The 26,295-nt window shown below is 43.1% G+C and overlaps 2 protein-coding genes across 2 annotated transcripts in view; one reads left to right on the plus strand and one right to left on the minus strand.

The window, feature by feature from the left end:
* The window catches only part of RORA (RAR related orphan receptor A), a 1,262,381-nt gene that overhangs the window by 723,988 nt on the left and 512,098 nt on the right, over nucleotides 1-26,295 (minus strand). The window contains exon 2 of the mRNA XM_050797248.1: nucleotides 19,985-20,161. Coding sequence (XP_050653205.1) covers nucleotides 19,985-20,150 — 166 coding nt within the window. The 5' untranslated portion in view covers nucleotides 20,151-20,161. The remainder of the gene's footprint in view (nucleotides 1-19,984; nucleotides 20,162-26,295) is intronic.
* Nucleotides 18,960-21,456, plus strand: LOC126958741 (serine/arginine repetitive matrix protein 1-like). The gene is made up of 2 exons (XM_050797285.1): nucleotides 18,960-19,543; nucleotides 20,168-21,456. The coding sequence occupies exons 1-2, from the start codon at nucleotides 19,168-19,170 to the stop codon at nucleotides 20,413-20,415; spliced, it is 624 nt and encodes a 207-aa protein (XP_050653242.1). The 5' UTR covers nucleotides 18,960-19,167; the 3' UTR covers nucleotides 20,416-21,456.

Here is a 26,295-nt window from a genome sequence, read left to right on the forward strand (position 1 = left end):
ACAGCATATGGGCATGTGGATCTTCTTGGGCTGATGGAAATGTTCAACTAGACTGTGGTGGTGGTTGTACAACTCTATAAATTTACTAAAAATTATTGAATTGTATACTTAAGATGGGTGAATTTAATGGTAAGTGAATTATGCTTCAATAACATTTTTTTAAAGTTGGAATGAATAAAAAAGTATATTCTTTGGTGGTTCCTTTAAAAATCATAGGATTATAGGATATCAGAGCTGGCAGGAAGTTGTAGTTCAGTGCATCCCTGTATACTAAGGAGAAGGTGAGGTCTCGGGGTGAAAGCCATTTGCCCAGAGCCACTTACATAATTAATGGTGGGCTGGGATCAGAACGGAGGCCTCCTGGTTACTTGTCCAGTGTATTCTTCACACTTTGTCTTCATTATTTTGCTTCACATAAACACCCAGGGCATTAACCACACAGATAATAAAATATCCTCACAAACAGATGCGCCTGAATCAATGACCAGAATGTTTCTGTGGTATATATCATACTGGATAACCCATGATTTGGTTATTCTCTGCTTGCGTTGGTACTTATATTTTTCATTTTCTTGTCTTTAGGTGAAATCCATGGCTGTTTATAAGCTTTAAATTGAAGGTTCTTTCCTTACCCTAAAGATTAACAGATGAGTTTTTCAGAAGCTGAATCGGCTCTAAAAGTCACACTGCTTCAGTACTTCTAATGGCAAACATCCTAATTCAGACCTCACCACAGGGGCTTGTCTTTCTAATAGAAATGTAAAATAGATCTTTATTTTCCACAAAATTAAAATGTGATCCAATTATGCAGAATATGAAGGAACTTGTTGTTGAATTACAAAAAAGAAAAAAAAATTCACACACTCTAATTTAAAACAATGATACCACAGCCTTAATTACCTTGGGTTTTACTACTGTGATTTCAAACAGTACAGGAATACGAAGAGAGGCGACCATGCCTAAGATAAAATACACATAGGAAAATACGACTCTGTTTAAATAAACAAATGACAAAGCTAAAAAATTTTAACTTTTTAGAGACAAATCAACCACCCTGAAAATTATTAGTATGCTTCAGGCATCAACCTATGTTATGAAATGAACGTTTATATCCCCCTAAAATTTACGTGTGAAAGCACTAATCCTCAATGTGATGGTATTAGAAGGTGGGGCCTCGGAAATGTGAGAAAATAAATGTCTGTTGTTTAAGCCACCCAGTCGACGGTGTTTTGTTGTAGCAGCCCGAGCTAACTAAGACAGCCAAGCACTTTACTTTACAGTTGTGTAGACCTCTGTATAACTCAATACAGTAATCAAGGTCAAATGGTTATACAACATCTCTTTCTCAGGAACTCGATCAGGGGTTATTCATGTGCATTAAAGTATGTGAGAAAATATTTAGCCTCCCTAAATCTGCATTTTGCAAGGGGCTATTCTTGCACTGACTTACTTATACATTTATAGTCTATCTCCCAATGCTTTTGCCTTGGCATAAAGTGAAAATTAAAATAGAACTGCATATTTAGCTCAACTTCCCCGCCACAGAACCAGTCCCTAACTTTCTAAAATGTACTTGAGCCTTAAAGTGATGCCTGTCTCGAAACTGCTTCACTTTTCAGGTCTCTGTGTCTACAGGGGCCAGTTGGACAGATGCTCCCAGGATGCTGAGGGTTCCCCCAAGAGGCAGGTGTCTCCTCTAGAAACACAGATGTGAAAACGTGCAGTTAACAAGGAAGGGCAGAGCTTCACTGACCAGCATGTGCAGAAGCTCAGAATTTAAGTATACTGATGATATTACACTTAAGAAGACTCCAAACTGCCCATAGGGATCAGAACTTTTCTAGCCAATCTTTCTTTCTCTGACAATGCCCAGTACTGTTTCCTATTCCATCTAAACGACCCAACTGATACCTAAAACGGAAAGAAAAATTCCAAAACTGAAGGCTGTACTTGTAGGCAATAAGGCGAGTCTAAGAACTAAACTAGATAATTTGAGGATAGGGAACAAAGATTCCATTTCAATTCCTGAAGGTTACCCCCATACCTATTATAACAACAAAATAAAATAATTCGAAACTGCACAACCCCTAAATTATCAAATCCTATATATGCCTTCATTTTCTCAAATGACTCCTAATTTGTGTAAAGAAAAAGGCAGAAACAGAAATGACAGAAGTGTGTCGAGGTGGGCTAAAGCTATGAATACCTTTTTCATTTAAAATAAGAAAAAAAACAGATACACATGCATTTTTTAAAAGGAACTTTTTGAAACCCTGAGCCACAAAGAGGAAAAATTCTTGGCTACATTGCACCACTCAACTAGGCTTACGGTCATAAATGTCTTCTCCAACCCATTTCTTTCAGGATTTTTACAGATCCACAGCATTTTATAAGCTGACATAGGACGCTTTCAAACAATGCGAACTAACCTTCACCAATAGCTATGATTCTCTTCCTACACTTCTGCACAGAGAGGCCCTGACCCTCAGCTGTCGCTGGAGCTCGGGATGGTGGCCAAGGCGAAAGCAGTCAAGCTGGAGAGCTCCCGAAGGTGGTTCTCAGGTAACCAGCTGGTTAGATTTCATCTGGTGTGAGTTTAGCTTTGCCTAGCTAGGCCAAGGAGGCACTTGGCCTGGGTTTAGAATGATTTCTGTTTTTCTTCAGGGCTCAATTATAAACAGCCCAAAGAAAGCCTCTGCTGTCCCGAAGGGCACCTTTCAGAAGAAACAAAAATGGGACGCTCGCTTAACAAAAGGGGACTGTTCGGCCACCAACGTCCTAAACAGGGTCTGAGTGTATAACTGGAAGGGCTTTCTGCAAAGTTAAAAAGACAGAGAAGAAAACAACAGCAAAAAAAAAAGGATCATCACAGAATCTCCCACTCCAAACCTTCCTTCCGCTCAGAAGTGCCAACAGATAAAATATAAACCCCTTTGAAGAAAACTCCAGCCGGAGCTCAGCTTTCAGGTTTTAGAAGACACTGGCATCCCAAGGCCTTCCCACTGTCAGATCAAACACACACAAAATATTTCCCTGATATTTTCCCGGTTTCACCCACACCATAAAAAACAGGCTTTCATTTTAATCTACTTACCACACGGTGGATGAAGGCCTCTAATTTCACAGCACAGAGATAACACAAATAATTCATATGACACATTAGTGAAATATCGACAGGGAAAACATTTAGTCAGAGCTCACCAAAAATATCAGGGAGCTCAGTGACTGCCTCAGACAGCAGAAGGATGCCTTTCAAACAGGGCAGAGACCCCTCCCGCCACACTGCTGGAAGTGAAGGTAAAGTCAGCCTATTTGGATCCAAACTGTTTTAAGGCAACAGGTCTTCATAATTACACAACATTTTTCTAGTCCCTCAATGGGCTGCAACATTATCAACCTCCTTCCAGGACTTCCAGGGGCTGCTGCGTATGTGAAAGTCCCTAGAAAACTGTTAAGTGCCATCAACACGCAGCAATGGCAATCCCACCCAATCATAACCAAGGTCAGCATCTGCCTGGCCAAACACTTGTGCATTTCTTTTTCTCTTCCTGGTCAACTTAAAACAAAATTCTTTCGCTTAGTTTCCCATGGCTAGACTCAGCCTTTGAAGATCTCACCCCCTTTCTCAAGACCGTCTTTCAAGTTTCTCTCCCACAAAGTCTTCCTCCCAGGGCAATAAAGAGAACTACCCACAGCCACTATTCATTCCATTTCTTCCACCCTTGAGGTTCTGCCAAGTGTGGGGCAGATTGCATTTAGAGACAGGGCAAATCAATGCTGTCTGTGTAGAACATTATTTTTTGCTGTGTAGACAGCATTAAAAAAAAAAAAAAAAAAAAAAAAAGGCTGCAATGCTTCAATCGTCAGTTAGGCATGTTGGGAGAGCACCACCAAAGCAGAGAAAACTGAAATGCAACCTGAAACAGCAAAGGGTCTAGAACCTGACTCTGGGCTTACAAACGTTCTTACTTTATTTTTATTTATTTTTTGAGATGGAGTCTCACTCTGTCGCCCAGGCTGGAGTGTAATGGCGCGATCTCAGCTCACTGCAACCTCCGCCTCCCAGGTTCAAGCGATTCTCCGGCCTCAGCCTCCCAAGTAGCTGGGATTACAGGCGCACACCTGGCTAATTTTTGTATTTCTAGTAGAGAAAGGGTTTCATCATATTGGCCAGCGTGGTCTTGAATTCCTGACCTCAGGTGATCCGCCCACCTCAGCCTCCCAAAGTGCTGGGATTACAGGCGTGAGCCACCACGCCAGGCCCATTCTTGCTTTTTTACACCTTACGTAGATGTAGTGTCTCCAGGTCCCAATCCACTTTTCTAAGACTCTTCTTTGTCATTGTACCAAACTAACCCCTTCAATTTCCCAACCACACCCACTGGGACCTTAGATTTATTTTCTGCTGATACCATTTCAAAATCCAAGAACATCACCCATAGATGTAAAAATTCACCTTCTAATCCTCTATCAAGAGTGCTGCTCAGAGCTAGGACTCCAGGTCTCTAGCCTGGCCCTCCTAAGTGCCAGGTACTTGCTATTTTTTTTTTTGTTTTCTTGCCTAATTCCACATGTAACATATTGTCACCTGCTCCCTGCTAGACCTGCATTCCCAGCTGCCCATCAGATATGTCCCTGGAACTTCCGATTCAGCCCATCCCAAATTGAACCCATGCCTTCTCTCCTCTTCACACTCTACCCCACTATACTGTCCCAGCCAATAATCCCGCCCCACATTCTGCACTTGACTCCTGCCATTCTCTCCATCATGTTCTTCCAATTCCACTTCCTAGGTAATCCTGCCGCAGAGTCAACTCTTCTTTGCCTTCCACTCCCAATCCTCACCCCAGTCTTGGCCTTCAATATCAGTCACTAGAATTATCACAGAGATCTCCTAACTTGATTCCTTGTCTACACCATCCATTCTCCCTCCGTAACCCCACATCAGTATATTTAAGTATCTTACAAAAAGAAACCAGGTATTTTTCATTTGTCCAAAATTTTGCTATAAGACAAAGTCCAAAATGCTTAGGCTGGCCCCTGCCTACTTTCTCCAACTTCATCTCCTACTTTCTCCAACTTCATCTCCTACTTTCAACAACATACACTCCGGCCAAGCTACATCTCACTTATGTTACCTGAATGTGCCATGAACTCTCCTCTTGGGTGCCTCAGCCTGGAATGCCCTGTCACTTCATGCCAAAATAATCTCCCTGTTTTTCTAAGACTCAGGCAGACAAAACCACCTCAGTGAGCTTTCCCTAACTCCTCTTGGGGCGTTTTCTCCTTCTTCTCTATGTTATAGGTTTCCTAAGTATCTCTACTATAGCATGCTACACCTTTTTAAAGTCATGTCTTTCTTGCCCATCAATTCCCTTAATTCAGCTTTGTCCCTCCATTGACTAACATGGGACCTGACACATAGCAAGTGCACAAGAATACTTGATGGATCAATGCAAGGAGGCAATATATTCTATTATACTGCCTTTCAACATTTCAAACTTTCGAGGAATAGATTTTCTTGCCTCATCTCAGTCCTCCCTCAGCTGGCTCATCTTTCACATATTGATTCTAAACTGCACGTCACTAGCTTCCCGAGGGCATTCACCGAATGCTCAAGCAAAAGGCAGAGAGATATGGGACAGAACACTGAAGACAACCTATAACCCCACTCCCAAGGAACTGAGACCAATGAGAAGATAAACACAGCTGAAGCCGCAAAATGTGAATCCAATGAGGACTATAACTAATGAGAGAGAAAACCAGAGTGTGTTTGCTACTGAGAAAATAATAATGGAAAAGACCAATTAATAAAGGGATGTTGTCAAACGCCATGACGATTTTCATTAGAACATTTTATTAGGCTGAATATGATATTGATGCTTTTTCATTGAGGTTTGTAATAAAACTTCTCCACTAAATATATTCTTAATTCAGATGCCAGACATTGATACTGTCTTCTATCTCCTTAAATCCTTGTGGGGTTTAAAACTTACACTGTTGATTTCAAAGACAGGGAGTGGACAGTGGCTTATGATACAAATTTGCTCTCAATATTTTGATCATCAGAGCAAGCGTTGTATATATGAAAGTTAAATGTATTTTAAACTACATACAATCTCATCTCTATGGACAAGTCTTTCTGAGGTTCTAGATTACCAGATGGTGATGCTGACAATGCCACAGAAGCAAAATCCAAAAGCAGGGGCAGGTGAGAGATGGGAGGCCATCAGTAATAATCCCTTCTAGATACTATGGTGGCAGAATGCAGAGAGGGGGCCTTGGAGGCAGCAATCCAGACTGGAGATGGACCAGGTAAGTTTTCAGGACCTCCCTGGCCATACCACCCTAACGGTTGAAAACTCCTGGACAATTACTGCCAAACTACCCCCTGAAGCCAGTCCTCTTGTGGGTGAAGGGATAATGTCACTGGAACATCAACGAAGCGTAACACCTTCTTGGACTTTTTAATCTACATATCCCACTGGGAGCAGCCATGTTGGATGCCGCCTTCTCAGGTCCTATTTCTGCTCTTAGGGTTGAGTTGTGACTTAAGGCATAGAAATGTGCCTCTATCTTTCTGCTGTGGAAAGAAAATTGCATGACAAATGTCCTTCCTTAGGAGACAAATGACAAAATAAAACGATCATTCTTGGGCCCTTAATATTTCTTTCTACAACTTGAGAAATACCAGTTAATAGGGGTTCTCAGACATGGTAATAAGGACAAAGAAGTTGAAACAAATGTAGAAAGCCTTGTTTTCAAAGCCTGGCATTGATGCCATCATTGACTTGACCTGTCATAATTAGTATCTGTCCCCATTCATAGTCAACTTGTTAAAAGGCAACATAAGCCAAGCTTTGTTTTTAATGCCAAAGTCATGTATCTTCTCGATCTGCCTGACACAATATGTATGTGTGCATATGTGTGTGTATATTTATACATGTGCGTGTATACTGGGTTTAAATCTTCACTTTCAGCTATTTTTGTTCACTGACTGTTCATTGGGGTTTCTCTTCTCAGCTAGAGACTATTTCTTAAAGACCAGCTCCTCTAAGTCTGTGTGTGTATCACTCACACTATCACAATACAAATTAGACAAAATAGATGCTTAATGGTGTAATTCACTTTACAATGGCACGATTATTACAGCATTACTCTATTCTCATTACTACCACATATTAGAATCGGCTTCCAACATGTTTGAGTGAAGAAATAAAACAACCTAATCACAGTGCCAATTAATTCCGTAAAAGTCATGCAGTATATCAAAACTAAAACATTTCACAGCATCTCAGAAAGACAGGATTCCATACTTGCTTCACTCTTTTCAGCCAGCTATGCCTCTACTCCTTGAATACTTTGACCTATCCTAGTCCAGTTATAAGCCAAAATCGATAAAAGACCCTTAGCAAGTTTAATTGATTCTCTAAGAAAGGATATTATAATCCATCAGCACACCCTCACCTTGTGCTGGCATTATTTTCCTGGGTTTACCCAATACCATTGTGGTACCAAAAACTACTCTTTCTCACGCTGTTCTCTCATCAGCTCAAATACTGTAACAGCAGAGCAATTTCAAACAGGTTGTGAGTCTCTGAGAGTATTGCTTGCAAAGTGCATGCAAATTATTAGATTACATTACAAGTGAAAGACTCAGCAGTGGGTCACCATAGTGGAGCATTAATGTAGAGCAAGTTGAATGGAACCCTTGCAGACAAGCTTCTCCAACGTGATTTTTTTGGCAGAAAGGAGAAATTGAGTAAAGGGAAGGGAGGGCAAGGGATGACGGGCTGCTGAGAAGTGAAGTCTCTGAGAGCACCAGGGCAAGGTGGGAATAAGGTAGCAACCCCAGCCTTAATGCCTGGAGGGGGCAGCCAGAGGGCACTACAAGAATAGTGGGAGCAGGGAGACAGCAGGGAGGGAAGGAAGAAGCCAGACACAGGTATGGGAGGTAACGTCAGGAAAGCTCAACAAGTGGCTGATGGGGCTGAATTTCAGTGATTTGTCCTCTTTTGATTGGATCCAGCCCATGGTAGCTGAGTTGAGGGATTAATGAACTTAACCTAAGGTCACACGGCTAGCACAGAGCACACCTGGGTCTTGGCCCAGGTCTGTCTCACTCCTCAGCAGGCTTATAAAACCCACATACACATATTGTCTCCCAACACATACAGTTTTGGTCTGAGTTGCTCAAGACTGGAGTAGGCCTGAGTGTGCAATTGAGGGGATCTGTGGATTCCAGAGAGGCAGAAGTCAGACAAACAACGGCAGCTGAGTCCAAACCGAAGGCCCCAGTGGAAATATAAGCCAGCAGGAGATGTGCCTGCAGAGTTGGGAAGTGCTGAACTGGCGTATTGAGAAGGCAGACACCTCTGCAGGGCAATGTGGAAGAGAATATCTGCATAGTTAATTGGCACCTATTTTATGCAAGGTACCGTGCAGAGAGCATAAACATAAACTGTGGTCTTGATCTCCTTAAGACGACTAGGCTCATACCCAGAAAATACCTGTCAGACAGCGTAAAAGAGGCCTGGCACAGGGAGAGGTTACATGTTCACTAAATGAACAAGGCCCATACGACTGACTGCGGTAACAAACAGGAGTCTGGGAGCTTCAAGAGGGAGAAGGTGGATCTTATCTGGAGTGAAAATGATGGTAGGATTTGAAAGAGCAAAGAGACAGATGGGGACTAGGTGAGGCAGGGGAGAAGGGGAAAGGTAGAGAGATGAAAAGGCCAAGTTCAAAACACATTTAGAAGAGAACCACCGTAAACGCCTGGTCCAAGGTGACCCAGGTATTTCAGTGAGCTTCTTAGAGAAATGCTACCACTTAAATATAAGATCCAGAAAGGAAGGGAGCTCACCTTTCTTGTTTGCTGCTTTATCCCCAGGCCCTAGCACATAGAAAGTACTCAGTAAATATATGTTGAATGAAAGAATGCCATCCTTGGGCTCTTACACAGTGATGTCAGCTCCAGGCAAAAGAGGGATCCCAGAATTTATATTCTAAGCCAGTCTAGGCAGATGTGCCTCTAGATGTACTAGCATATTAATGAGCATGTGCTAAAAGTGGCATAAAGATACTGTATGATTATAAATAATAAGTATTTACATTATTTTCCCTCCCCCACCTCCTCCCTGAAGTCATAATGAGTAACACCTGGAGGTTAACATCAATTACTATGGAAACACTTCCTTCCTCCCCCACTGCCCGGCCATGGTCCCCAGAAAGGCTGTTTCTACTTCATGCCCAGGACAAGGTTTTCAAATAGTGAGGAGCAGCTCATAAACAGATCATGGAACCAATGTGGTGGCTCATAACCTGTATTTTAAATAATAAAGCAAACATAATCATGCATCACAAGTGAAGGGTAAATATTTTACATGAAAAGTTTGTGTGTGTGCGTGTGTGTGTGTGTGTGTGTGTAGTAGTTCACAATGTAATATGTTTTTCTCATTGTGGATCACAGTATAAATGTCTCAAAGATATCGCCATGAGAGGCGAGCAGTTCCAGTGTTAGGACCTCTAATATTCAAGCTGAATGACCCCTGTTTTACCGGCTAAATGTGACTGCCAGATGGCATTTCTCTTTGGACCGGTAAACTTGGCCCATCCTGAAACACTGAGATGTTCTGTGTAACATACCAAGTTCAGAATTAGTTCCTTCAAAGGATCCCCAGTTGCACAACACACAAACAGTCTTTTGTGGAAGAAAAAATGATTTATTTTTTCTAATTACAAAAGTAACACATACATGATGCAAGAACTTCAAAAAATACAGAAAAGCACATAGAAAAAGAAATTCACAGATAATCCCAGCATCCACAGATGACCACTTTATCATTTCATCGCTTTGTTATTCGGGGGTCCAAGTTAATTTACTAATATAACTCATACACACACATGCACACACAAACACACACACACACTATAATTTCCTTTTACAAAAAAGATGGCATTCCCTGCACATTGCTATGAGAGCTGTTACTTTTCACTTAGCAATGGCTGATAAACATTTTTTCTTGATAAGAAATACTTTTCTAGTGCAACATGATTTTTAATGGCTACATAGTATCCCATTCACAGATTTGATCCTGAGCTTCTCTGGACAAGGCACAGCCTTAAATCCTCCGCTTTGAGAAAATAAGCTTGCTGCAGAGGCACACATCTTTCCCGTGGGCCCCCTGGCTGCGTCTAGTTCTAAGTATGAGATGCTCAACTCCACACCTAAAAATAGTTTTACTTTCTATTAAATCAGAGCATGAGATTGGAGGACACTATTTTCACTATGTTTTAGAATGGCTTTACTGACATAGCCACAAGCTCACTGGTGGATTTTTAATTAATAATAAAAATGCTCAGTGGGGTTAAAAAAAATAACAATTACTGACAATGTTCCACTAATAATGCACTAATAATGCATAGCTAAAATAACCCATGCTTACTTTTGTACATATCTACTGCCTAATGCTAGATCAACTGGCACACATCTTAATATCCTCATTACTGGAACTTTGGAGGATCCTGGCACAGCACACAAGTGACAGGAACATGAGGTAAGAAAGTACAAGACTTGGGTTCTAGTCACAGCCTTGCTGCTTACTAGGAAAGTGATCTCGAACACATTACCTTTGTCAGCATCAGTGAGTTAGTTAAAGCCCTTTCTGGCTCTAACACACTTTAATAAAATATGACCAAGTGGGAGCATCATGAGTGACTGTCACATATTTAACATACAACCCCAAGTTCAAGACTAAAAAATCAGCTTTAGAGGGTTCAAGAGCCCTTTCAGTGTAGCTTCAGTTCTCCTTCTGATTCCCTGTGAGCCCTCAAGAATGCTAGGGAACTTCACCAATCTTTGACTGTCATCCTTCACACTGTGAAATTTTACAGCTTCCAGGTTAACGGCCTGGTCTATAGAAATTGCCCGGGTTCCCACTTTCTGCACACACGTGCTCATCCAAAGCGCGTGATGAGTGCCAGAAATGGTAAAATACAACTCTGGCAATTTCATACTTGTCATCATCAGTCAACTAATAAGAGCACTAAAAGAGGAATCATTTTTTGATGATCAGGTTATTTCATTTGCCTTTGCTTTCCCAATGCTTCATTACCTGGACAATTGAGAGTTATGGGCAGTTCACCCTCCCAGTTGCCCTGTCCTTTCAGATACAATATCCCTGTCACACAAATGTTCCTGGGAGTACATGCTGTATTGTCACATGGCCTTTTTCATCATCCACTGGTTTTATAACTGGAAAGTGAAAATGAAAAGCAATGCAGTTTATTTAAGAGGTTTTAGACTTGCTAAATATACATGTGTGTCCTCTGTGATTGGATGTTGAAAATCCATTAATTTCCACACAGCCACTCCTCCCCATGACTGGCATCAATCATATGGGATGAGATAAGCCTCTCTGCTTCTAGAAGGGCGGAATCACATCTGGTTGCCTTTTCTCTGTCTTTGTCCATTTCTTCAGGTTTCTTTAAAACTAATTGGAAGAGTCAACAAACACGCCTGCCAATTCCCCTTACACCCTAGGAAAGCAGCTCACCGTGCCCTTCAGACCTATTCTTGCTGTTTCTCCAAGTATTCCCTTACCTGCCTTTGTCAATTGGCATTCTCGACAAGTTCGTCATAACTTCTCAAAGTGTCAACTTTTTCTCTTTTCATTGCCCTTGTTAAAGATAATTTAAAATTAGAAAGTCATATTCCCAGCCATTTCAGAGTCAATGCTAATGTCATTTTCCTTCGCACAGAAGTCTCTTTTCCCTCTAGAGGCTCCCTGCCTTCATCCACAGCCCCCACTCCCCAGCCCCAAACAGGCATTGTTAATCTCTGCAGGCACTACTCCATTCCCCTATTTCATCCTTCTTATCTTTCCCCCAAAATACTTCACCCAGTGAAACACACTTTAGCTTGTGGTTCTCCTTCCTTCACTCCACTTCGGAGAGAAATGTCTGGGTCTAGAGACTGTAAAGTCACCTTCAGGAAAAAAGCATACAGTTGGCTGTCAATTAATCAGGATAAGACAGAAAAAATTACATCATGTGCAGCTCGGCCTCTCAGTACATGCATTTATGTTTCGGAGATCAAGAGGATTTCTTCCGTACAACCTAAAATTCATATTTATGGCTTTTGTTTGGCTATAACTAATTCCCTACCTAACTGCACAGTAGTTAATAGTCTGGAATTCTTAAAACAGTGATTACCATACTTCATAGTAGATTCAAACGTTGGTCCCTCATTTCCCCCTCCTTCTGGTTCACCTCTATTCTTGCCTGTGTATCCTTGGTAGCATTCTTTGCTTATAAAAAAAAAAAAAGTCAGATGATTTTATATTCTGTAATTTTTATTCTTATGGCTAGTGTGGCATCGATTTTAAGCCCGTTTATTTTCCCCCATTAAGCACAGACCCAAACATCACCATTCTTCTCACGTGTACAATCCCATCAAGTTTCAGAGTGTCATTTATACACAATTTTATTTCTTCTTACTTCTTTCACACACGCCTACCACTTACGTACAGCAACTTCACTACATTCATATTTCATAAACTTCATCAGTATTCAGCCAAACCCTCCCCCGAAGTAAGCTAGGTATTTTTAACACTGCACTGCCTCTTTCAGTGGTTTGAGGATCCTATACTAAGTGGCACCCTTCCTTCCATCCCAGAAGGGTTTATCTATTATGGTCTGTGCATGGACGCAGAAACTTCCTAATTGTTTCAGGAAACTTTAAGATGTTCATAATCAAGCCAGGTGCAGTAGTACATGCCTGTAGTCTCAGCTACCAAGAAGCCTGAGGCAGGAGGATCCCTTGAGCCCATCCTTTTGAGAAAAACAAACAAACAAACAAACAAAACCCTAAAAAAAAAAAAGTTCGTAATCAAAATTAAAACACCCAGTAACACTGTTAAGATGATTCTAGGCTAGGAGATTACAAATCTTCCATATCATATTTCCTACTCATTTCCATCCTCTGACACAGAGTTTCAGAGAAAATATCTGTAGTATAGAAGCTCTACCTGGGGCAGCCTGGAGTCCTCCACCACCTACAACGGTGTGTGAAACCTGTACTCTCAGCTGTCAGTGGGTGCTGCACAGGGCTCCTGAGCTGACCACCAGGGCCCCAGTTCTGTGGACAAAACTATCACCAGGAAACCACAGCACCACGCCATTGTTAATGTGCCATACTATGTAATGTGATAAGATAGTCTGTAATACTGGCATGTCAGTTAAAGCCATAAAAATATGTTACGGAAAAAAAAAAAAAAACTGTTCTTGCACCAACACAAGGGAATTGTTACCTACATCCTTTTAGCAAGAGCATGTAAGAGCTGGAGCAAAAAGCCGACCTGACTAAACTGTGAGCTATGGCACATTTATTCCTCATCATGCCCCATTCCTCTCTTCTAAGGATTTCTTTAGACAATCTCCTTGACGTCTTTGCTCCAAAAGCAAAAGAGAAATAATAATAATTGGGCTGTCACGAAAGAACACCAAAACTCCAAAGCTGAATTTCCAACACTACAATATCAAAGATAATCACAAGACAACTGCAGACTATATCATTAAGTCATGTGGGACATCCCTGAGAAAGTCAGCTTCCGATGGTGTGGTTCCAGGGATGCTTTCCATATTCATCCAGTGAAAACAGCCTGTGCTTGGAAAGAGGGTTTCCTTTGGGGCAATCGAAATATTCTTTATTGATATTCTTGAAATTATTCCTTCTAACCCTAGAGCTTCCTAACTTTCAGGATTTAAGAGCCTCATGCCAAAGATATCCCTTCATTATATCTATGGAAGAGTTAGGACTACCTGGAGTTTCTGTCTACAATTAGATGGGGGAAAACTTACATTATGTTATCCTAATACAGTAAATAACTTATTTGAAAATATAATATCCTTCCTGAATATTCAAGAATGACTTTACCGCCAGGCATGGTGGTTCACACCTGTAATCCCAGCACTTTGGGAGGCCGAGGCGGGTGGATTGCCTAAGCTCAGGAGTTTGAAACCAGCCTGGGCAACATGGTGAAATCCCGTCTCTACTAAAACACAAAAAATTAGCAGGGCATGGTGGTGCGCACCTGTAGTCCCAGGTACCTGGGAGGCTGAGGCACAAGAATTGCTTGAACCCAGGAGGCAGAGGTTGCAGTGAGCTGAGATCGTGCCACTGCACTCCCGCCTGGGAGACACAGCGAGACTCCATCTCAAAAAAAAAAAAAAAGAAAAAGAAAAAAAAGAATGACTTTACATCCTCTTTAACTCCAGAGAAAGAATTAAGAAGAGCCTAAGCTCTGGAAGAAATTTTCCTGTGAAATAAAAATCTCAATTAACTAGAATCAGCTAATTGAATTTCTATTTTGCTACTTGCAACTTAGAGAACAAGGGAAGCAAATAACAAAACATACTGATATTGAGGATTTAACAAAAAAAGAAAGAAAACAATTTCCAAGTGGGGATCAAGATAGATTTCGTCCAGTCTCTGACACTGTGTCCATTTACAGTTCTATAATGTACAATTGGAATTCATACTCAGAACAGTGACCTTGTGGCACCGTAAGATTCTCAAACCTCAAAGAAAGATTCAATTACATTCCCACAGCTCTTTCTAGAGTAGGAAAGGGGACTAGTACATTTAGAAAACTTATTCAACAAGGAAAGGACAAAAAATATTTTGGGTTAATCCACTGTTAGTCAGAAAAACCAATTCATCAGTAATATTCTGGCACTCTTAGAGAAAAATCATGGTTTACTGTGTATTCATCAACACTTGAACACTGATTATCAGTTTTTTAAAAAAGCATTAATTTAAAAATGATACAACTTTATTTTAACATACAGCCTAAAAAGATGGGTGAAAAATTTAACAGCTCATTTCTAAACCAACACTTCCTACGTGAATTAGATATATATATATATAAACAAAAAAAAAACCTAAAAAATGATAGAAGAGAAAATGAGAGAATTATTCCTAAATTTTGAGCAAGGAAGACAACCTTCATATTCAGAAAAGTATTCCAAATTCTAGATGAGTATTCACTCCAACACCTGAAGGCATTTCAAAACTACTCTCCTTGTTCCCACACAATTTATCACTAATCTGGGATGAATGGGACAGAAACCTGTGAGGGAGTAGATGAGGTCTACCTCAAAGTCCCTGTATATTGGCTCATGGGGACAATGAATGTGAACAGATATGTCATAATAGGAGAAGTGTGTTTCCCACGAATTTTTTTTATTTTTTATTTGTTTTTGCACACATGGCAATCACATTACAGCTCTTTCCCCAGACACCTGGGAAATGTAGTTACGTATTTGGCTTCCACAGAAGTATAGGCTAACAAGCTCAATTCATCAAGCAGCCTGGGAAGATGAAGGGGGAAAGGAAGAGTAAACTCAGAACACGTGGCATATGCCTAAGATACTATACCACATGAACCTTTAATAACTTCCAACTCCATCTGTCCTTTCAACGTCGGACCGCAAGCTCCTAAACGCAAAAATGGGAGAAGCTGGATCTTAATTTAGAAGGGACACGTCCAAGGAAAAGAACCCATGGGCTTGTCTTACTCGAATTCCAAAGGTTAGCTCTGGACAGAGGGCAGTTTGCTTCCAAAAGTGATTCACCTGTCACTAAAAATCGTCAGAACATTTTTATCCGGAGGCACAACTATTACAATTGACATTCTCACACCTCCCTGTGTCCCACTTTAGGAGTCTAGTGTGGAACCAGGAGCGTGTGCTACAGCCCCCACCTCTGCTACCTTGAAAACAAGCTGAAGGGTCTCGTCGTTAGAGGCTTCAATGCAGGCTCCATACTTCAGTTTCAGAAGTAGAGGCACTTTCTAAAGCCAGGGACTCCTCGCAATGCCAGTAGGTACTGGAAAATTCCACCAGGTGACTAACATCAAAAGAGTCTCCTATAGATGTTTTGAGCCACTCAGGACTTGAATTCTAGATTAATAATTCAATTCTTTTTTAAGAAATAAGGGAGAAGCAACAGAAAAGGTTATCATAACGATCATCAAATGCCTTTTCTAAAATTATTATATTACATTTTTAAAGGGTATTATTATAAATGTTTCTATGAGCAATTTACCGGAAAATTAAAGTCCTTTAGTTTAAAAAATAATTATTTTATCCCTCTGGCAAAGGATTTTCTCCCAGCCAGTAACTCTTTCAAACTATGGGGCATCATTTGTTCGCTGTGGCGAGCCGGGTCCATGCGAGGGAAGTGGATCTGAGAATCAATCTCTAGAAAGGGCGCTAAATTGCTAGGTAAGAGCACCTACTAGAAAGTGAATCAGCCAAAACTGAAGGGGGCAAGAGAGGCCACGCACTTTCAAAGTCAAAGACTTATGTGGTTCTAGAAGTCCTCAGGGCTACACATAAACTACAGGCTCTGTTAACTGATTTTAAGTCAATCTAAGCTGAGCTTCCAGGGGGTTCGATCTCAACCCAACTGAGCTTTTCACTGTTAATCCCATCTTTTGGTTTCGATTTTTCCCTTAGGTCTGCCGGCCCTAAAAGCCTTCAACCTTCAGCACTGGTGTTCCAAACCAACTGCGTGGTACACAGCCCTGTGCAGATAACTTTAGTGAAGTAAAATACGTAAGCTTCCGGCATGCACATATAATAACGAGATTCTGAAAAAGGGTTTTTAACAACAGTTATGTCACGAGGCTCATGGCTCCCTGAAGTCCCTGAAAGCCTTGTTAAATTAAAGATTCGCTGCTGTTTTTTTCCGCTTCATTCCTACTTCTCATGTTGCTTCCTGCCTTTCTTTTTTCTCTTTCATTGTGTTGTAAAGATGGAACTGAATGACACCGGCCATCATTAATACCACCTAGAAAATGGAAGAGTTTCATTAAAACTGCTGACATTCCCAGCAGTTTTATGGACAGGGGAAGGTCGTCTTTCAGATCATAAAGTCACACATCTGATTTGGTAAGCTCAGGCAATAAAGGTACACAGTGCATTCACACTTGGGTTCCCAACAGGGAGGAATTCAACAGTAGCCTCAAGTCTACCTAGGTAATGTCTCATGAGGTCACTGCAATGTCATGAGAATCCAGACCACAATTTCTGTGAACTTCAAACACCGACTGGCTAGAAGCTAAACCTGCTACCCTTTGGAAAGCATCTCCCAAATCAGAAAGTTTCCCATTTCACCCAATGCCAAGAACTCCAGTCAACCCTCCTGGAGGTTGAAAATGCTAATTATAAGGTGACGATGTTTGCTTTTCCTTTCTAGTTGTGTGCCTTTATGTTTTAAGTATTTAAAAGGCGTAATCACCTAGTGTGTAGGTTAATTTCTTTCCGATATTGTAATTTATGCAACATTAATACTGGATGCCAGCTCCAATTTTCTTACTGCTTACACTCTGGGAGCCGACTTGCATATTCTGCCAACTCCATTACATCATCTGAAAACCCAAACATTTCCCATTTTCAAATCACTCTCAACTACCAGGCATACTTACACATTCTCTCTTTTTCTCCCTAGCTCACACACACAAAGATTGGTACCCCTGAGGAGCAGATGCTACATCTGAGGTTAAAGTCTGCAAATGCACATAATTTCTGGAAGCTATTACTACTGCTGTGTTAGCTAAAGGATGCCTCCATCTCTGACCTTCCTTTTTCCATTCAGACTGTTATATAACCTAGTGCCTGCGTGCAGGATGTGAGTTGAGTGTTTGGGCCTTACCACCCCCCTCCCATTAAATCTTCCAGGAGGGATAGACAGAGGCTGCTTCAAAGAATGAGTTGGGGTGGGCGCACAGAGTGGGGGGAAGGGGATATGGGTCAGCAGGCCAACTGTGCAAGATGCATCCCACTCCTACTATGCCCCTCTCCTCTTTTTGCTGAGCCTAAGGGGGCTGGTGGCACTGAATGCCCCAGCGTTACATAATTTGCAAGAACAGCAAGTTACGGATTTGCTAGTCGGTTCTGCAGCCTGCCACCCTGATCGCTTGCAAGAACACCTTCTGGCAAGAATGACACCTGAAGATGTTAATAACACACGGTGTGGGGGGTGGGGGTCAAGAAGGAGAAGGGTGGCAGCACAAACCAAAAATTAGCGCAGCTTCCTAAATACTATGTCCCCCCCAATTCAAAAAAAAAAAAAAAAAAAAGCCCCAGAAACACATGAAGGGGATTTTCTCCAGTGTTTCTGATTAACCCTGTTACATAACCCGCTCGCATTCCAAATCCACCGTCTCAGGGTCTAAATATACTCTTTGCAGCCAAAAGCTCCCCGCACACAAACTCACCGAGCTAGCGGCAGGTCCGGGCCCCCAGCCCCTATCCCCTTCCCTTTTGTCCCAGCCCTCGCTGCCCCCCTCCCGCTGAAACCGCGGTTCGGCGCGGTCACTCTTTGGAAATCGCCTTTAATTAAATGTTTTTCGCGTGTGTCATCCTGATGGCTTTTACTGTACTCGAATTCCGTGAATGGGAAAGCGCCTGGACAGGGGGTGTGGCTAAGGTGGGGGGTGGGGGGATACTGTAAAACAGCCAGCACATGATCAGCCATATTCCTACCTCCAACTATAACATCGAGAGGAAGGGAGCAGTTCCTGAGGCCCCCATTCGCCTCTACCCAGCCCTCCCCAACCGCCGCCAGAAGCCGAGTGGAAGAGGAGGGGGCGCGCTGGGCCGGTGCCCAAGCCGGGGCTGGAGAAATCCTCTCCGTCTCCAGCTCCGGGCGGCTCGCGCGAGCCCGCTTCCTCCGGAGTGACAGGCGTGATTTATACATTATTTACAACAGTAATTAAAGCTGTAGCTTCCTCCTGTTCTTTGCAAACTCCAGGCGCATTCAAATAAATAATCCCCCACTCCCGAGAAAAATCCACATCAGGTTCCAATACCTTTAAGAAAGAGTGAGCTTTCCTCAACAGCTTACTTTAGGAAAGGAGGGAGCAACTGAGTCCCCCCCCATCCCCCCCACACAAGCACACACAGACCAAACACCAAAATGAAGAGTAAAAATCGCCAGGGGAGGAGAAAACATCGCTTGCACTATCCAACCAGCATGCAACTTGCACTGACCATCCCCAGGTTCCTGCAGAAACGCTTGGAACCTCCGAGAGGGAAGGATTCCCAGAGCAGAAATAAGTTTGGGTGCTTGCTTGCTTTTGTAGACGCTCCCTCCGAATGCGCGTGGAGCGCCCCACAGGACCGCCGCCCTCTGCGCGTTGGCGCGCACACGCCCCCCGCCAGCTTGGGCGCCGGGCTCCGAACCCCCCGCCTGCAAACTTGCGCATCTCCCCTCGCCGCGCCCGACAGACAACTTGGCGAACAGCTCGCTCGCCCGCACCCCGCTTCCTTCGGCCCTTCCTTCAAATCCCAAACGCACCGCTGTGCTCCAGAGAAGGTGTCCACGTCGCCCCCAGACCCCGGAGCGCCCCCTCTCCACCCCCGGGGCTTCCCAGGTCGCTCACTCCTCCCGCCCCCCGCCTAGATCTGAGAGGGACCGAAAACACACCCCCGACTCCGGCAGCCGGGGCCGAAACTGTCAAGAGCAGAAAAGGTAAAGCGGAAGGAGGGTGGCCATAAACAGATTTTTTTTGCCCCTTCTTAAAAGGACACTGCCGCTTTAAAAGTTTCTTTCACGGGCCCCCACTCCCCGCATCTCCGTATTTTAGGGGAGCGTATTTAATTAAGGCAACGCAGCTTTCCTCCTGTGTTGGCAGAAAAATCAAAGCCGGGGGGGTGAGCCCACCGGCTGTCAACCTTCCCGCCGCCTCCCCCGCCCCCCTCTGCTCCCGCAAGCCGAGAACGGGCTGCAAAAGTTTGCAACATTTCTGGGGGGCGGAGGGGGGAGGGGAGGGGGGTCCTCCGGGCTCTGGGCGCCGCCGCAGGCTCGCGCGCGGCCGCCGGACCCCGCGCCCCGGGCGCCCGCTCCCGGCCGCCCCCCGCTCCGCGCCCGGGCTCCCGCCGCCCCCTCCCCAGCCCCTCTCCAGCCTCCTACCTCTGCTGGTGCTGGAATAGCTCTGTCTGCGCACCGGGGCAGGCGGCTCGCTCTTGCGGGCGGATTCCTGGTTCAGCGGGGTCTCCCTGGAGCCGGCGGCCGCGTCCGCGCCGCTGCTGCCTGGCTCGCTGGCGGCGGGGTCGGGGGCTGCCGGAGCTGACTCCATGTTTTTTCCCAATGTAGAGATCGCTGGAGATGGCGAGCTCCGAGACTCCCTCTATCTTCTGTTTTCAGAGCAACTCTATGGTACCAAAAAAAAAAAAAAAAAAAAAAAAAAAAAAGGAGAAGGCGACCGGCGAGAGCAGGAGGGAGAGAGCAGGCGGCGGCAGGCGGGCGAGCGAGAGCGCGAGGGAGCGCGCGGAGTGTCTGGGTGGACGTGTGTGTGCGCCCGAGAGGGGACAAGAGGCGGGTCTGGCCACAGGCAGCGCTAGCGAGAGCTTCTCCAGCCGGCCCCCACACCCACATTCCCCACCCTCCAGACCCCAGACCGAGAGCCACAGACTGGCTGCCAATTTTGGGAGGTGGGGAAAATAGGGGAGGAGGAGAGCAGAGCCTCCCGCGCCCCAATCCTCCCCTCTCCCCTGCCCATGGACAGAAATTAAAATCGGTGAGATGATTCCGTGCCTACTTCTGAGACTCTCTCGGGAACAGAACTCGTCCCCATCCGTTGCCAGCCTGGGAAGAGACAAATCCGATTGTCCACGTGGGAAATCGCAGGTAGCCCCCTGCCAGCCCTGCCCGGGGCTGAGGAGAAACTAAAAAGGAATTAGAACGGGGCTGACATCCCAAGGAAGGCGGAGGATGGGAGGACGTGGCACTTTACTTTGGGATGGGACGGCCAGTGGGTTTCCAATCTTGGTTAGAGACATCTGTGTCTAAAACAGATTTTGTGAGTCTAGAAGCGCCATGGACAGTCAGTTTCTGGCATGGTTGAAAGAGGTCGCTTTCAGCTCCTTTGCTGTTTGTCAGCGAAGGACCCAGAAACCATTTGGCAGGGCATTTTCTACTGAAGAAAACTTTGGCCTGTTTGGTCGATGACTGTCTAAGCTGGATGAAACATGCCACGCTGCATCTAACTCAAGCATGGCTGCTAATTGTCAATTCTCACTGGTACTTTTGCTATTAAATGTACAGTCTCATCCATAAAAGGTAGATATACTGGAGAGGCATTACTAATGCCCGGATAACATTCAGATAATTAACAACTCCAAATAATTCACATTATTGTGGGCATCATTCTACACCCTCCTCCCACTGAAATACACTCATCCCCTCCTAAAACTCCAGGAAAGCTGAGAATTGCGTCATTGTTACCTTGACCCCAAACTCCAAGATGAAGGAACAATAAATTGAAAGAATGGAAAATATTCCAATGGTAGTAGCCTGATTTCTCTGCCTTCATACTCAATCTACCACTTTCTTTTGCCTGCGAAGACACTGTGGAAATATGCCCCACCTTCCTTTCAAAAGGATCCAAAATTTTGACAGTAAATAATACTATTATAGGCCAGAAGGTGGCATAAATATGTATGTTTAAGAGCGTGGGGTAGGGGGAGGAAATTGGGGGACATTTTTCTTTTGCTGACTTCCTGGTTTGGAAAACTGCTTTAAAAAAATAATAAGTGGGGGACACCCAGTTAGTTAATCCTTAAGAGGAACCTCCATATGCCAGATTTCACACACAGTTTGTGTTACTGTTACTGAACTTGATCTTATTTCAAATACACAATGCCCTTTGCCATGGTCTGTGTATTAATCAGCAAAACCTGTGGTCCACTCTTCGGGGTGATATAAATGAGATGTGAACAGTCCTGATACCTTAATCCTGTCTCTGCAAGGATCCCTGGTTTTAGCCTGTCTGTTGGCGCCTACAAACAATGCATAATTGTTTCCTCCATGCCAAATCAGTTGTGTGGGTTTCCCCATACGTCAAAGGACGGATTTCCAGCGCAGCTTTCACACCATTTACCATTGGTTAGCCTGTTAGTAATGTTCTTGATGCAACTGACCTAGCGTGTTACACTTGACTTTTCTAAGGAAACAAATATATCAAAGTGTACAGTTTAAGAAACAACTTCCTTTGGGACAATGAGCATCTCAGAATACATCGACTGCCTCATGTTTATTTTAGAATACTTTTAAAAATATTCATCACATTAAATTTCACCAATAATTCTATTTGGGATGCAAGTGACTTGAAAAGTATCCCTGGTTTCCTTTTAGGTACCAGTAGCAACTTGTTAACGTTTTTGATTAAGTCTGTTCCCCTTGGACCTTTAATGAGTTTCTTACTATTCTCCTTTAACTAAGGTGATATTTAGTCACCCTGAAAAGACCATCTAGAAAATGGTCGTAATGACCTGAATCAATTAAGATAGACTCTATATTCCCTTCAGAAAAAAGATCCCAGCTCCAAAAAGCCATTTTTCCTAACTCTCTAAGACAATTACTGCTTCTGCAATTTAAAACAATTGGGAACTCAAGTGCTTTCCCCAAGGGAAAAAATAAAAGTGAGTTAGATACATTCCTTGACTGTCAATCACTGTGACTAAAGTGTAAATTACCTGGATTGGGGAAGCATTTGAAACCTGAAAAGCACAGTGATTAGGTTTATATTTCTTTCCCTCCCTCATGCTCCCTTCCAGATTACTAATTAAGGCTTTCCAATTTTCCAAATATTTGGAGAGATGGGAGCCTTCCTTAGACTCTGCTCATCGACAAAGGGCAACAGTGTTTGCTTAAAAATGGTTATGTTACTTTGCACCACTGAGTTCTCTGAAAATGGCTTAGAAAAGCTATGCTTGTGGAAGAGATCAGCCTAAATTCAGTTTTTTTGTAACTCCTCTTTGCAACACCATGGGGATCCCCTTACCTCCTTGCCAATCCCAGGCTCTTCTCCTGATGGTAACATTACTTTTCTCCTACTCTAAGGTAATTGCTAGGAACCTCAAAGTTAACTTTGACTCCTCTCTTTTGCACCTGCCCCTAGCTTTCCATGTCCTAACATGCTTGCCAAGTGCTATAAATTCTACCTACATGACATATGCCCCTCCTTTCTGCAGCCATCCGTGCAGTTCCAGACATTATTGCTCACCTAAACCATCTCAGTAACCTCTTAAATAACTGGCCTTCGGTCTTATAACCATTCTAATCCATTCCAGATAGTACTGCCAAGTTAATTACCCTGAACTACAGCTCTCATTTCCCACCATGTCACTCCCCTACTTACAAGACTTTAATGGCTCCCCATTGCCCATGCAATTAACAACTAACTAGTCAAGGCGGTATTGAAGGCTCTACCTCCCTATCACTGCACTCCTGTACCAAGGATGGCAAGTTGATCTCATCATGTGGAAAGGTGTGGGCTGTGATTGATTTATGTTATCTCCCATGGGTGGAGGATAGGGAGTGTGACACTCCTGGCAGGAGTTTGTCAAACTGTCTTACATCCTTATGTAATCTCCACAATCCATGTGCAGTACTCAGGCCAGGCCACATGCTGCTGCCTGCTCCCCCTCCTTCTCCTAGTCCATGATACATAGATAGTTGCCTCTGCCTCTTCTCCCTAAAGGCCCTCCCTGCATTCTCTGTTTACTGAAATCTACCTTCCTTTCAAAGTTCATTCTAAATGACAGCTCCTCTTTGGAGCCTTCCCTGATTTACCCCAAACCAAATATTTGAACTGTCTTAGTGCTTTGCACCCCTCCTAAGGCATTTGGTATGCTCCATCTACCTTGTATTGTGGTTGTTTGAACATTTGCTTTATCCTCCCTGCTGGAAGACATGCTCTTTAAAAACAGGCACTATGCCTTTGCACATAGTAGGCATTCATTAGAGTTACTGGATTTGGGGAATGCAGTTGATGAAGTCATCATAAAGTAGCATGTCCACGCGGTGATTCCATTACCCAGCGAGAATGAAAACCTAAGCATTTCAACTTTCAATCACTTGAAATAAGCCTTTCCTTCTTGGATAAAAGATTCATCGGCATGTATGTGCTGTTAAAATTTATATATGCAAAAAAAGTTGACAGTTATTTTCTTGCATTTCTTGAGAGGGAGAGATGGGAAATGATGGAAATATATAGTAGAATTTCCTTGGGAGTACGGAGCTTTCTACAACATGCACAAGAACAAAGAAGACAGAAAATTAAAACTGAGTGCCCAGACAACAAGTTTTTCTTCTTTCAAGAAATCATCCAGAAGCCGAAGCTGGGCTATGTGCTGAAAATAGAAGAAACATAAATGAAAATGCAGCACTGCTCTTGGACATGGGAGGGGCTCCATCTCACTGCTTGTCATTAAGTTATCCCTCAACTGGTAAAGGCCAGGGTAAGAAGGAGCCAGAGAATCAATGATGTAAGCCTGATGTCCTCCTGGCTGGTAACAGGAGAGCCAGACTTGCCAGACACGAGGAAATAAAGATGAAGATTGAAACATGCAGTGTCCACCCTGGATGATCCACTCCACCCATGCCCATTTTATAGGTGAGGAAATGAAAATGTAGAGAAGAAAAGTGACTTGCCCAAGGCCACACAACTAATCAGTGGCATGATGTGACGGCTGCAAACTGCCTGAATTCAATGCCCAACTCTGCCACGTGCTGGCAATGTCACGGGAATGTCAAGGGAAAGTCACTAACCATTTCTATACCTATATTTCCTCATCCATAGATGAACATTGTTGGGGTTAGATGAGATGATCCTTCTGAAATCTTGGCACTCAGAATTCTGCTATTATCATTATGCATCTTGCAAGATGTTATAAAATTCTGTATGAAACGGCACTGTCCAGTACTAGTCATTAGCCGAATGTATCTATTGATTTCTTAAAATGCGGTGAGTTCAAATTGAGATGTGTGATAACTGTTAAAATCCACATTGAATTTCAAAGACTTAATACAAAAATATAACGTGTCTCATTAATACTTTTTATTGATTGCATGTAAAAATGATCATAGTTTGGACATACTGGGTTAAGTGAAATATTTAAATTAATTTAATCTCTTTTAACTTTTTAAAATCTAACTACTAGAAAATTTAAAATTACTTTGTGGTTGACATTATTGTCTATTGGAAAATGCTGGTGTGGACCATCTCCAGCTCGTAGTAGGTATTCTAACAATTTAATAAGAGTAATTTCTAGGGCTCAGCTGGGGGTCAAGAGGTAGCATCCAGCTGGGCACTGTGCCTCACGCTATAATCCCAGCACTTTGGGAGACCAAGGCAAGCAGATCACTGGAACCCAGGAGTTTGAGACCAGCCTGGGCAACATGATAAAACCCCCTCTTTACCAAAAAAATACAAAAATTTAGCCAGGTGTGGTGGTACACACCTGTAGTCCTGGCTACTAGGGAGGCTAAGGTGGGAGGATCACTAGAGCCTGAGAAGCCAAGGTTGCAGTGAGCCGTGATGATTGTGCCACTAAATTCCAGCCTGCGCAACAAAGTGAGACCTGTCTCAAAAAAAAAAAAAAAAAAGTTAGCATCCGTCTTGTCATTTCACAAAATTTTAATTTTGCTGCTGCTATTTGCAGGGCATTACGCTGGATGCTAAGGAAAACAGAGACAAAGGTATTGTGTCTTGTAGGAAAGGTAAGATGTGCACATGAAAACTAAGTGGAATTGTATACCTCTGTTAAAATCCTTTAGGGATGAGGCTTACAATGCCCTAGAGACCTCCATAAAGCAGCTAATAATCTTTCCAGGTCATGAAGTATTTGCTGTCCTGGGCAGCAAATGTTCCTTTTGATAACTTCTAGAACTAGGGCTAAGGAATTTGAGAAGAGAAAGGCATTTGACAAGTGGCAAATGCCAGGGGACATGAGGAACAGTTCTTCTGTAGCCCAGTGTTTCCAGCAGCTTCACCTGAACTTCACCTGGGTGAGATGAAGGTATGTTGTATTGGCCTTAGCATCCTTCATAGACCCATTGTGACCCCATCGAGATTAAGTTCACTAATATCTCTGGCTGGCTTTGGAAAACACGAGGGTAAATAAGGCTGGATTGTAAGCTCCTTGAGGTCAGGGACCTTGTCTCACTTGTTCACCTGTGCATCCCCGGTACAAAACACTGTGTCTAATACATGATAAATGCAATATTTGTTGACAGATTGATGGAATAATGAGGTAGGGTCAAAAAAAAAAAAAGAAAACTTAATAAATCAACAAATAATGGAGTACGATTGATTGAATACCCACTAAGTTCTAGAAACTTTCTCATGTCTCATACGTATTTTATAAATTACGTTCTTCCACTTTGCCATAAAGCAATTAACTTATTTTCGCTAAGATTGCATTTTTCCAGCTATAAAA

Source organism: Macaca thibetana, chromosome 7, assembly GCF_024542745.1.
Source record: "Macaca thibetana thibetana isolate TM-01 chromosome 7, ASM2454274v1, whole genome shotgun sequence".
Lineage (NCBI taxonomy): Eukaryota > Metazoa > Chordata > Mammalia > Primates > Cercopithecidae > Macaca > Macaca thibetana.

Coding starts and splice junctions, on each gene's coding strand:
- LOC126958741 (XM_050797285.1), top strand. CDS start 19,168: ATGCGCGTGGAGCGCCCCACAGGACCGCCGCCCTCTGCGCGTTGGCGC. Junction 19,544..20,167: donor AACTGTCAAGAGCAGAAAAG/GTAAAGCGGAAG, acceptor TTCCCAATGTAG/AGATCGCTGGAGATGGCGAG.